This window comes from Neovison vison, chromosome 13, assembly GCF_020171115.1.
Source record: "Neovison vison isolate M4711 chromosome 13, ASM_NN_V1, whole genome shotgun sequence".
NCBI classification, from domain to species: domain Eukaryota; kingdom Metazoa; phylum Chordata; class Mammalia; order Carnivora; family Mustelidae; genus Neogale; species Neogale vison.
This window is the reverse complement of record NC_058103.1, coordinates 151,671,489-151,684,748: the sequence shown is the minus strand read 5'-3', so window position 1 is coordinate 151,684,748 and position 13,260 is coordinate 151,671,489. Positions and strand designations below refer to the sequence as shown.

The window sequence follows — 13,260 nt, the reverse complement described above, 5'->3', positions numbered from 1 at the left end:
CCACGTGTTCCCACGGCCCTGCCCCTTCCCGGGCAAACACGACGGGCTTGCTCTCTGGTGACCTTCTGCGCTCTTTCCCAGGAGCTCGGCAGGCTCAGTCCCGGCTGCGGTGCTTGCGTCCCTCCTCAGACCCCTGAGAGCAGAACGCGGGGGCTGAGGGGCGGGGCGGGGCCTGGGTTTCGGGCACCAGGATTTTTAAGAGCCCCCAGCGGGTTCTGATGCTCCGGCGGTGCCCGCGGCAGACGCACTTCTCCCAGGGAGCGGCCCCAGCAGCGGTTGGCACGTGCCCCGGGTCACGCCCCAGGTCCCCAGGTGTTTGGAGCCGTGACAGGGACAGGCGCGAGCCCTGGGCTGGGTGCGGTGGAGGCCAAGACCAAGAAGGAAGACCGAGAAGGACGCAGACGTGGCTCAGAGAGAGGCGGGGCCGGGGGACCGTCGGACTAGGAGGGTGGGCAGGGAGCGGGCTCCTGGTCTGGCCGTGGAGGCCGGGCACACGGTTTGGGCACGTGTTCCCTTCATTCCTGCTGCAGGTGTCCCGAGGGGTTCCTCCCCGTTGCCTGAGCTGCTCTGAGCGAGCTCCTTCCTTTCGACCCAGGGATCTCCAACTGAGAAATGCCCCCGGAGCTTGGCACTGTGCCGTGGCCCGGGCACAGGACAGCCTCCGCTTGCTGGACGGGTGACTGGACACATCTCTCACCGCGGCGCAGGGCCTGGCTTATTCACTGGCGGCAGCAAAACCACGAACAGGTGACACTTTGCTTCTCAGGCTCAGGCCGTGGAGCAGGGGGCGCGGGGTGGGGGGCGGGCCTGGCTTCCCGCCATCCTGTGCAGGACTCTTCAGGGAGACCTGGCGGCTCTGAGCCTTCCTGCCGTGCAGGAACCTTCCTGGGGCTTTTTCTGCCACAGAGTCCTTCTGTTTCCAGCTTCTGGAAGATCAACCCACATTCCACAAAACCTATGTTCTGGGGAGTTCATCTGGCGCCCCTCGGTCTGGAGACCGCTGACCTCGCTTCACATGGGTCACTTATTAGCTGGCCTCGGGGTCTTCGAGACGTGTCCCCTGAGCGTCTGCTCTCCTTCACGAAGTGGGAGGGTAGCGTCTGCCGCACAGATTGTTTGAAACAGACAACATGACGGCTCGTGGCTCGTGGCTCGTGGCTGTGTCTCGGGTAAGTTACTCCAGCCCGTGGGTCCACGGCCACAGAGGTCCCGCGTGGCTGCTCCTGGGGGAACCTCTTCCGACCCGGCCGCACCGCTCGAGAGGCTCGCTGAATGCGGAGCGAGCTCCCGGCCGGCCCCGGGTGCCCTTTGGCTTCCGTCACACACCCGCCGGGACGCTGCTCCGGGGGAAGGCCAGGCCCTGCAGCGAGGCCACAGGCTTCAGGGGCCCCCGCAACTCCCATACCCCGTCCTGCGTGTCCCCCTGGTGGAGCTTCCGTGATGCCCCTGGGGCCGGCGGGGCTGTGCTTGCTGGACTCCCTCGGACCCTGGACTTTCCTTGGCAGCGGTGCGGGCCGCCTGGGGCGGTCACTGTTCCCAGCGGGGCTGTCTCCGCGATGGACTTGTCCTCGCCGCTGGGGGAAACCGGGTGGCCGGCGGCTGGTCCCGACACCGGCCAGGGCTGACAGAGTCACTGAGTGCGAGGAAACGGGAGGCCTGGCTTGGACCTGCCCCTTCCCGTGTGGGCACTTGTGGCTCCCCACGGCCCCCGTGCAGGAGCCTTGCTCCTGCTGTGTCCCCGCTGCTCTGTGCGTGTTCGAGCTGGGCGGGCTTCTAACATAGGCCTCACCGCACACAGCCGCGCGGCTGCAGGACACAGAGGATGCAGGGAGACAGCGGGGCCCCCGGGCCCTGCCGTCGGGCATCAGAGGGTCAGCGCTCACCCGTGGCATCTGCACACCAGCCACGTGACGTGCCTTGTCCACGGGACTGTGGCCAGAGTGGGTCACTTCTGGGGGAGCCTCAGGGTCACCGGGGAGCTGCGCTCACCCCCCTCAGCTGGGGTGACCGTGGAGGCCAGTGTCAGGATGAATCTCCGTCAGCCCGGCTCCCCAGTGATCCCCACGCCCCCCTGCACAGCTCGTAGAACACGAACAAGAAACACACTCGCTGTGTTAATGCTGGTCCTGGTTGTCGCTGCCGCTGAATCCCGCCTATCCTGACAAACGCACGGCGGGGGGCCACCCCCTAAGTCCCGCTGAGGGGTGACGGCCACCTGTGCTGTAGCCACAGAGGGAGAGGACACCGGCGAGTGGGCCTGAGAGATCTGGGGGCTGGTGTGGCCACCAGTGACGAGAGAGGCACGCCGGGGCCAAGACTTCTTCGACGTTTCCAAAGTCCGCCGAAACAGAGGTCGGAGTCACCAACCCATCCTAGCGTCCAGGGCCAGGGCCTGGTGTTGGCCAGCTCTGAAGCCACCAAGAGCCCCGGGACCCGTGCCACAGCTCTGCCGAGCAGGAGTCCGGGCACAGACGGGAAAGCTGGGCCGGAAGGGCCTCCCTTTGGGACAAGCCGCACCATGTGGGGCAAGGGGTTCACAGCCTGCAGAACAGGATGTGGGGGAGGCTGTTACACTCTCACAGACGTGCCAGCTGAGGCTTGGGGAGCCTGACAGCCTTCCCCACCTAAGAGGGGCTGGGGTCCAAAGCCCGTCCGTGTGGCTGGAAACCCTTGCTGCTAGAGGCGGGCAACTCACCCCCCGGCGAGTGGGCTTCGCATTGGAAGGGCTGTGAGCTCCTCCGTGGGAGGGGGTGGGCAGTGGAGGTGCCCAAGGGCACGACAGGTGCCCTCACGGAGGTCTCTGGGTGCAGGCAGCGGTCCGGCCCCTCGGGTGCAGATGTCACCAACGCTCCTGCGCACACGCCGGGGGCAGAGTCCCGTTCCCAGCCACGTGCACACAGGCGCCCGCCCCTGGATCTTGGGGAAACCAGGCTGTACAGATACAGAAGCCTGTATTTTAGGTCTTCCCTTTATACTCATGGGATCGGACTTGCCAGGCTCCGACCCAAGCCGAACCAGAGCGCCTTCACACAAGTCCTGGAGCGGTAGTGACAGACTCTGAGGTGCTGTGATGCTGTTTTCTTGGCGGGGGACGGCACACGCAAACTGCCCAGCGGTCGGTGGAGGACGGCTCAGGTTCCGCAGTCACCTGCCCGCCGGTCCCCACACGCTCCGGAGTTTTGAGCAAGTTACTTGACAGCGCTGAGATTCAGTGTTGAGCCTCAGCGTTGCGGTCTCGAAAATGGGTGAGCAGGGACAGGCTCCCAGGGCTGCTGGGGGGACTGAGGAGAGAGCTCACGCAGAGCAGGCACTCTGGTGCCTGGCCCATAGCAGGTGCTTGGCACACAGTAGGTGCTCGGTAAACTGCATTTTTTGTTCCTCCGTATTTATGGGTCTAGGGACATGGAAGTCCCTCCTGCCCAGCCGGATGGCGGGTCCTGTGATGATACCGGAGTCTGTGCCGTAAAGACCCGGTTCCTTCGCCCAGTCGGGGCTCTGACCCTTCTCATCGACGATCAGCTACAACCGCCCCATATTTCCACCTCAGCTGGTGCCCCTCACTGCTCTCCTACAGCTGGAAACTCATGGTTTGAGTTTCACACTGTGACCACAGTGTGGAGGAAAAAAAGCCTGGGGTCCATGGGTGGGAGGCCAAGGCTGGGACCTCGGGGGTGGGGAGGACCAAATCACTGACATGCATGGGGTGGGAGGTCCTTCCAGGGAGAGGGAGCAGGTGCTAAGGCCCTGGGGTAGGGAAAAAGAGGCCTGTGTAGGGCAAGGAAGAGCAGGATGGGAAGGTGGGTCAGGGCTCACGGAAGGGCAGAACACTGGCTCCTGGGGTCCCCCAGGACAGATCCCATCGTTCCCTAAAGGCAATGGGAGCCAAGGTCGCTCTGAGAGGCTTGCTGTGGTGATTGGATGTGTGCCCGCCCGAGGAAGGTCCTTTGAGTGGGGGCTGTACAGGGGGGCACGGGAGTGCAGGAGGTGGGACCCCGTGAGAGTGTTGGGCAAGCCCCGTGGCGAGCCCAGGCAGGGCCGGGGAGGGAGACTCCCCAGCAACTGGCCATAGCTGCAGGGGCACCCCTGGGGAGGGCTCCCCACCCAGCCCCTGGCAGCTCTCTGAGGACATCACTCTCTTTCCCCCCGCAGCCACAGGACCTAGCAGAGCCCGGGTCCCCAGAGCCCGATGTTCGCGGCACAGAAGAAGGCAGTGAGATCTCAGCGTGGCCTCGCGCCTGCGCGGTCGGGAACCACCTTCCCAGCACCGTCACGGAGCAGACCGGCGGTGACCTGGTATTTCCTTGTCCCAATTAAGGTATAATTACGGAGTCTCTTCAACCTCCTTTCAGCTCTAGAAACGTTTGGGGGAGGGAATGGTTAATCCTGGGGGCCTCGCCGCTGCGGGGGCCACGTCGGGCAGGCAGAGCCTCTCCGGGAGGTACAAGCGCAGCAGTCTGGGTCCCCAGGCTCTGGTCGAGGGGGGCTGCTGTAGCAAAACCTTATCCCCCTCCGTTCAGGTTTGCCTTTCTCTGATTGGCTGAGGGGTGGAATGTGCTGGAGCAACGGGAGGGCGAGCTTTGTGATGAAGGCAGGGTGGCTGCGGACTAGAGCCCAGGAAGGCGTCTCACGCCAGCCACTGCCCGAGGCGGCCCCAAGAAGGTTTCGGCCACTGGGCACGGGAGCCTGCGTGAGACGTGGGATCCCAGCTCGGGGCTCCAGGAAGGGGGCTGTGCCAGGTGCCGTCAGACTCACACAGAGGCCCACAGAGGGAGGGCATCAGGACGCCATGTGAACACGTGCCTGGGGCTCAGGGTCCTGGGCTGGCGCCCTGTCAACCCTCAGCACGCCGAGGGAGGAGCGAACATCTGCTGCTCCCAGTTCAGCTCTACAAGCACACGCTGCGCACCTACTGTGTGCTCGGTCCCTGACACGCTCCTGCCGCTGGACGGGGTTTCCTGGCCCTGGCCTTGCCACCGGGAAGCTGCCTGCTCAGACCTGGACAGAACGACGTCCGGCTCCAAGCAGGTTTTCTCCAGGTCCGGGCCTGTGCAGCCGACCTGCCGGCATCCTCGAGGCCTCCTAGCGAGGGCACATGGCCAGCACATCTGTAGCTGAGGCTTCCTGTGGGCCCCGACGCAGGGCAGACCCAGGGACAGGATGGCTCTCACGTCTGGGCCGCCTGGCTGCCAGGGGGTACCCAGCCCCATGAGACATATTGAGCCGCTGTGGGACGATCAGTTTTCCTCTAAGATGCAGAAGGGAAATGTTACAGATTCTTACAGATGTGCCCGGGCCGAGGAAGCAGCACGTGCTTCTCCACGTCAGCCAGACCCTGGCTCTGGACTCAAATGGAAGGAAGGTCTCTGTCAGGGCACGAGACAGAGCAGATGTCTCTCGTGAAATCGGCACGTGAGCCAGGCACCATCCGGCCGTCCGCTGTCCTCTCCGCCCTGCCCTGCTCTCCTGCTCTCCTCTGGGGCTCCCCGGCGTTCTGGGCAGACGGTGGGGAGAACGTGTGCATACCACCAGTGGGCTCTGCAGTCCTGTCCCTTCCAAAATCTGCTGCTGCTGGTGCGGTTTGATACTCGGGCCAGGACTGATTGGAGATGAGCGTAGGATCCCCTTTTCAGGAATTCTTAGACACCGGGTGAATTCTGGGTCTGAGGCTGCTCCTGACTTACTTTGCTCACAGGCAGCAAACTTCCCCTCTCTGGCCTTCTGTCTGTCTGTCTGCGCACTGGGGAGGATGGGCTGGAGGGTCTCCCCGATCTTCCCTTCAGCTGAAACGCTCTCTGTGTGGCCTCTGTTCCCGGCTCTTCAGATCAGCTACAGCTTCCCGAGACCCAGCTTGAGTGCGTCCTGGGCACACTTTCACGTACGTTATCTAACTGTGCTCTGGAAATCTCGGGGCCGTAGGCGTTTTTATCCCCATTCTGTAGATGACAACACAGAGGCTCAGAGAAGTTGAGGGCGTTTGCTAAGGTCCCGGAGAGAGCCCAACGGTCGCGGGGCTGAGATGGAGTCTCAGGCCCGGCTCTGGCTTCTGAAGGGCTGTGAGCCCTGTAGCAACCCAGCTTCCTGCCTCCCTCTCTCCCTGCCTTCCCTGGGCACTCAGCTCTGGGCTCTGGAGCGGGGGACTGAGGGTAGAGGCGCTCCAGGAGGGCTGGGCTGAGGCCACCAGGAGGTGCAGGTGCACTTGGGCTGGCAAAGGTCGGCGAGGTTCTGGAAGGCTGGCGAGGGAGGTGTGGCAAGGGCTGAAAGCAGAACTCTGGCCTGGTCGGGGTCTGGCTCTCTCCGGTCAGTCCTCCTCCCGCTTGAGCCGAAGGACCTGCCTGCTCTTTGCTCGGCTTTGCGGGCAAGGAGCCTCTCCCTGCCCTGTGTCCTGGCATCCCCAGAGATCCACCCCCAAATATGCCAGTCCCCAGAAATCATCCCCAGCACCCACCAGACAAGGGCAGGAGAGGCAAAGGTGGACTGCAGAGGCTGGGCTCAGGCCGGTCTTGACAACAAGGTGGCCAACTTCAAGCGGGGCTTCCAGTCCGGCCCGTTCCAACCCGGCCAGTCTGCATGCAGCAGGGGCTTTGAGATCTCAGCTGTCTTTTGGAAATCCGAAGGGGCCCCCTGGTATGACCCTGAGCAGTACCCTCTCTGTGGGTCTCAGCGTCCTTCTTCAGACAATAACCAGCTAGTTGCAGCTCCGCCCCCCCCCCCATGGATGTCAGGTCCCTTCCAGCCATGACATTTTAGGACCTACTATCTTTGACTTTCCTTTCCTGGAGGCATGGAGACTGACCAGATGCCTTTGGGGAGCGCATCAAGCTTCAACATCGCTCTCCCTCTCCGATGCTCCTCCTTCCCTCCACGCCAGAGGCACCCCCCCCCCACCCCGCCTGGGCCCCCGGGGCAGATCCAGGCCCGCCCCTGAGCCCTGCAGCTCCAGAAACCGGAGGGCAGCGCGTTGGCCGCGACTGCGGCGGCGGCGGCGGCGGCGCAGGGGGAGGGGGAGGAGAGCAGCGCCCGTCTGTCCCGCGGCCTCCGCAGCAGCCCGGGGCCCTGGCCTCCGCGCGCCAGAGGGGTCCTTGGAACGCTTCGGTCTGGTGCTGGGGACGGGGCCCGCCAGGGGGGCGTCGCTGCTCCACCGCACCCCGCCGACCCCTGCGGCCCTAGCGCAGCGTCTCCTTCGCTCTCCGCGGCAGCGGGGCAGGGGGCCCGGCGCTCCGACGCCTCCGTCTCGCCCTGCCCCGGCCGGGGGCAGACGATCAGGGCTGTCTGAGCCGAGAGGGTCGCGGGGTGGGAGGCACCATGCTTGGCCGGATGTGGGTCCACATTCCCAGCCCGTGTCTGGTCTCCCAGAGCCCCTTTTCTTCCCGCACCCGGTCGCTCTCCGCACCTCCGCGTCTCGGCCCCTGCGTCCCTGCCTCCCACGGAGCTCGCCCGGTGAAGGGCAGCCGCAGCCGGCGCCTACTTCCTGCCCGCAGTCCCTGCCCCCTCTGCCCATGGCGGGGTCACCCACCCGCTTGAGCCTAGCCTCCTCTCGCGCCGAGGGAGCCCAGAGCGGAGGGACCAAAGTTCGGGCAGCATCTGCCGGCGGAGGGCTCGGGGTGCCTGGGGCCGCGGCCGGGGAGCCGGGAGGTCAGACGCGGCGCTGGCCTCACCTGTTTCTCCAGCGGCTCCTTGGCCGAGAGCGCAGGCTTGGGGGAGGGCGCGCGGTCGCAGACGCAGCCCTCCAGCAGGTAGAGCCCGGAGGGCCGCGAGCTCGAGTCGCTCTCGAAGTAGAAGAGCAGGTTCTGCAGCAGCGCGAACCACTTGGTTTGCCATTTTGTGTTGTCCGAACTCCGCTTGCTCAGGTAGCCTTTGCGCGTGCCGTCCTTGCGCGCCAGCAGTCCCAGGGACGCGACGTGGCCATCGTTCAGCCGGATCCCCTTCTGCATGGTGCTCGGAGGCCAGCTAGACCCCACGCGCTTACATCTTCTCCGCGCGGCACCCGGCAGCCCCCTTCCGTGCGCGCGGCGCGCTGCCTCTCTGGCGCTCGCTCGCTCGCTCGCTCCTGGTCGCTCTCCCCTCCCCCCAGATATCTACACTCCGGGATCTGGCGCGGAGCCGGGGCTTCTGGAAGCGAGATGTACCATTCCCCGCCGGAACCTCTTCTCCGCTCCTCAGCGCCCCGGGGCTCAGGAGATGCCGGCCGACCCTCCCCCGGCGCGGGGCAAACTGAGCGGCTGGCGAGCTGCGCGCGGGCGAGGGGCAGGCGGAGTCATGTGACGCCGATCCCTCGAAGAGCCGGTTTCAGCAGCGCGGCCAGGGACACGCACGCAGCCCGCCGCCGCGCAGAGCCGCGCGCAGGCTGCACCTTGGCGCCCCCTCCCCCGCCCCGGACGCACACACGCGCACACACGAGTCCTGCCCCTCTACCCCGGTGTCCGCTGTTCCCCTTCGGGTGTTAAAAACGAAATCAGATCAATGTTCGTTTAACCCCGGGGCACCCCGGAGGCTTGCCACTTTGCGTCTTTGCGCCCCACCGCGGCGCACTGTAGACCGGGGGTGAAGTCCCGGTTGTCGTTTTCTCTCCCAAAGGCGGCCTCCCGGTACTTTATTTTTCTAATCCGAGGAGGGCGGTTGGCGAAATGGATCCCGAACAGCTTTCGGTCCTATTCTTTGCGTAATCGCCGGGTCACATTCATTTCAGCGTCCAGCCGCAGTCCCCGCGGCTTCCCCAGCGACCCGAGGACGCACGGGGGTGAGAGGGGGGAGGGGTTAGGTGAGCGCTTATTTTATTTCATTCTATTTTATTTTGAGTGTTGCCATAATTACGCGCGCCACCCCCTGCGCCCTGCGGTCTGGCTGGCGAGCCGCTGCCGGGAGTTTTCTGCAAATACCCCCGAAGCCTAAAGGCGGGCTTCAAACGCAGGCGCCAGGGACCGCGGGAGCCTTCAAATAGCTGCTCTGGCGCAATGATACCTTAATGATAGATTTTCCGTCCTTATTTTTAGCTCCCGTTCGCCTACACAGTTGCGCGGCATTTATCCGAGAACGTCACAGCGCCCGCATGCTGCACCGGGAGGGCGCGCGGGCCTCCGCGCGAGCCTGGGCGCCGGTGCGGGGAGCGCGCACCGCCGGCTGCCGCAGAGGGCAGCGGCCTCGCTGCGACCCCGCGTGGCGCCCGGCCTGGCCCAGCCTGTCCGCAGCGGCGAAGGGCGGCCGCGCGGCCCGGGAGAGGAAGGAAGCAACGACACCATGTTTCAGCGGCGAAGCCGCAGGCTCCCTCCCCCGGCGCGCGCGCGCGCACACACTCTCTCACACACACGCTCACGCGCGCGCGCACACACTCACACACACACCCTGGTGTGGCGCAAGGGAAGGGAATCACGTAGTCCTGGGTAGACCCGCGGAATCCGCGAGGAGAAGACGCCCCGCGGTGGGGGAGGGCTCGGAGCGGCCTCTGTCCAGGCGCAGTGGCGTGGGCCTGCCTTCCTCCCCGGGGAGCGCGCTGGGGAGAAACGGTGTTAACCTTAGCCTGTCCTCTCGGTGCCCAGGCTCGGGGCGGGGTGGGGGGACCTCAGTGCAAAGAACCAGCGAGGCTGATTGTTTTTCGGGAATAATGAAAACAAAGTGGCGAGATGGCTAAGCCTCTACATTTGGCCGGGGTTGTCCCCAGGGGGACCCTACACTGCGACCACCTTTCCCTCTCTTTGGCCCTCCTTATGGAAGCAGTTTCCAGGAGTGAGGTTCCTCGTGGGAACGCTTTTATTAGGCAGACGGATACAGAGGCAGAGAATGCTCTGGGGCAGGGGCTCTCTTGCCTAGACCCCTGCAGGAGGCTAGCTAGCCCCACCCCCGCAGCTCCACTGTGCAGATGGGGGAAGAGGAGGCGCAGGGGTTGGGGCTCCCCCAGAAGTGGCAGAGGTGGGTTTTGAGCTGGGCGGTGTGTCCCCAGGGTATGTGTACAGCTGAGTGGGTGGTCCTTGGGTTTTGGGGGGATCGAGCGGTGGCAGGACCTCTCCGGTATGCAGGAGCCCAGGCAGGGCCGGTGGCAGCTGCTATGATGGAGAAACCCATGATGGTACCTGCCTTTTGAACCTGGACTGCACCTCGGAATCATCCTGGGGCGTTTGACAAGCACCCACAGCAGTGCTGGAGTGGGTTGTCCATTTTCATGTGCAGCAAAGTTGGGGAACGCGGAGCGTGTCACAGAACCCGTGACTCTGTCCATACCCACGTATCTCCCGGGGTCTTGTTGGTCGGGAGCAGATTCTCCTTGCCAGCGGGGTCTGAGGGCACTTTGGCATAAACGCCTGTGATGTGGCCTTGCACCTCTGCGGACCGGCTTTGCGGGATTTAGAGCGCTGGGGAGGTGGGAGGAGATGGGATGTGTTCGTTCCTTCATCCGCTCCCACGCAGCTGTCCCCCTGGTTCATTGGGCCTCTCGTCTGTGCCAGGCCTTGGGCTGGGCCACTGGGACCCCAGTGAGGAGCAGAACACAGTCTCTGCTGTGTGGAACGCAGGCCAGCACAAGCTGCCTTTCCTGCAGGAGGAAGACCGTCTTCCCCTGAGTTTGGGGAGCAGGTGCCTGTAAATAAGGGGACAAAGAGGAGGATTAAGGAGTATTTTGGTGGGTTTGATCACCTTAGAAATAGCAAGTCCTGCTGAGTCCTGGTGGGGACACGCCATGTGTGCGGGAGCTGCTCAGCCGTGCACTGTGGATACGGGAAGCCCGTGTGTGCTGTGGGGTGGCAGGTGTTACAGGGAATTTGCTCTTTGGACACTATACTAAAAATATATATAACCTTCTCACCACCTAAAAAATGAAGAATTAAGAGTGTGGAGTCAGAAGCGTGTTTGGAAACGGAGGTTTCTGGGCCAGCTCCGTCAGCCGCCGCCCAGCCCGCCTCCTCGGGCAGACGCTAGGGCTTTGCTCCGTGACCTCCCGGCCAGTGGAAACAGCCCTATTATTCTGAGGGTAAGTGTAACGAGGCTCTTTGTAAAAAGTAACATAATCTAGAAAATAAAAGCGTAGCTCCCCTCCCCCCCCATTTTCTGCTAATCTAGTTCAATGCTAACCCAATTCAACGCTCATCTGTTTACCCAGCAGGCTTCTGGCAGCGCAGGCTATTTGAAACCGGCCCAGCTCCCTTCACATAGCGGTGCGTGGGGCGGTGTCTTTGTATGACCGCGAATTTGAGGAGTCGCTCTCTCATGGTTGGGCATTTAGGCTGTTTCCCAGTCACGGTTTTCGGGAATAACACTGTGCTTAACGTGTTCCTGTACACACTTCGCTCCCTCGGGCCGAATTCCTGAAAGGGGCGGTCTAGGTCAAGGAGTGTGCGCGTGAAACATGGGTACGGGGGATACTGGCTTTCCAGAGGGGTGTTTTACTCTGTGCGCGGCTGTCGCGGGGGCACCGGCCACCTGTCCCTCCTGGAGCTCCACAGTCTCTGCCTCTCGAGAATTCCCCGTTTGGAAAGGGCAAAATGACATCCCCTTGTATTAAGTTGTACTTCTTTGATTGCTTGAGAGGTTCGACACTTTTTAAATGTTGTGATCATTTGCATTCCTTCTTTCGTGAGTCTCTTCAGACGTGTTAGTATTTCTCTGGTAGAATTATCACCGTGCTCCATACACGAGGGACACTTGCCATCGCCACTGTGCACGTTGCAGATAATCCCCACAGTCTGTTGCTCGCCTTCAATCGCGGTTCAGATTGCAGACAGATCTTTTTCCTTATGGCTTCTGACTTTGAACTCCCCCTGCACCCTCCACCAACCAACCGTGTCCCAGCTCCTTCAAGAAAATTTCTTGGTTTGGGCGCGCCTGAGTGGTTCAGTGGGTTGAGCCTCTGCCTTCGGCTCAGGTCTTGATCTCAGAGTCCTGGGATCGAGCCCCACGTCGGGCTCTCTGCTCAGCGGGGAGCCTGCTTCCTCCTCTCTCTGCCTGCCTCTCTGCCTGCTTGTGATTTCTGTCAAATAAATAAATAAATTCTTAAAAAAAGAAAAAAGAAAAAATTTCTTGGTTTTTATATTTCACTTTTCCACACATAATTTTACTTTGGAGTTAATTTATTTATTTATTTAAACGGTTTTATTCATGACCCGAGCGAAGGCAGAGGCTTTAACCCACTGAGCCACCCAGGCGCCCTGGAGTCTATTTTTGAGAGTGAGACTGGGATCTGGTTCCTTATTAATTTTTCCTAATTTCCCAAATGTCTAGTAAGTTGTCCCCAAAGTACTCGTTTGCATAATCCAAATTCCACCACTGATGTGAAGTTGTACCCTCACTGTATACTTAACTATATTTGGGACAATTTCAGATGCTATTTTTTTGTCCTGTTGTTTTGTCTGTCTGTCTTATACCAGCGACCCCTGGTTTTATTTCTTACTGCTTTACTAACCACTTTGAGACCTGGTAGAACAGGACCATTCCCATGGCTTTGCATTTGTAAATGTTCCTAAATGTCGCTTGCATTCATTCTTCAAGATTAATTCATTACATGTCACTTACATCTGACTGAAAGAGGCTAATTCATTACTAATTTTATCAAGTTCCAGAAAAGTCTCATTGAGATTTTTACTGGAATGACATTGAAAACATTTATTAATTTAGGAATAATTAATACTTTATGACATTTTGTCTTCTTATTCAAGAAAAGAGTGCATCACTCCAAATTTTGTCTTTTAAATTTTTCTGATAGAATTATATACATTTCTTTACATTTCTCTTATACATTTCCTGTTTAATTTATTTCTGGGTATTACATTTTGTTGTTTTTAATAAAAATATGATCATTTTCTATTTTTAAAAGTCTGGACATGATTAGTATATAAGAAAACTATTACCATTCCTGTACGTATTTTGTAAGCCACTACTATCCGTAATTCTTCCTGTTTTTAAAATTTTAATTTATGTGCTGGGCTTGCCAGTTGGACAGTTGGAGTACGTTTCCCAGTAGATAACTCCCATCTAACCCTGTTTTTTTTTTTAATATATTATCGTTGTTTTATTTTGTTTATCTATCTCTTCTTGAGTCAACCCTGGTGACTTATAACTTCCAAGATCATTTGTTTACATTTTCCAATTTGTTATATAGACTGAACACTGACTTACCAAGTTTTCTGATTTATCTCCATCTGTGTTTTCCCTTTCTTAGGTACTGATTTTCTGTTTTAAATGATCTGTCTTTCTTTGCAAGGGTTTTAATTCATTACTCTTGTTGTGAAAGCTTTACATTTATTTGTTAACTCTATTTTTGTAGTTGGTTAACGCACA

The 13,260-nt window shown here is 60.2% G+C and overlaps 1 protein-coding gene across 1 annotated transcript in view; it reads right to left on the bottom strand.

Moving 5' to 3' along the window:
* Nucleotides 1–8,022, bottom strand: part of RASGRF1 (Ras protein specific guanine nucleotide releasing factor 1) — an 88,680-nt gene extending 80,658 nt beyond the window's left edge. The window contains exon 1 of the mRNA XM_044230808.1: nucleotides 7,656–8,022. Within this exon, the coding sequence (XP_044086743.1) occupies nucleotides 7,656–7,931 (276 nt within the window). The 5' untranslated portion in view covers nucleotides 7,932–8,022. The remainder of the gene's footprint in view (nucleotides 1–7,655) is intronic.
* Nucleotides 8,023–13,260: the final 5,238 nt, after the last annotated feature.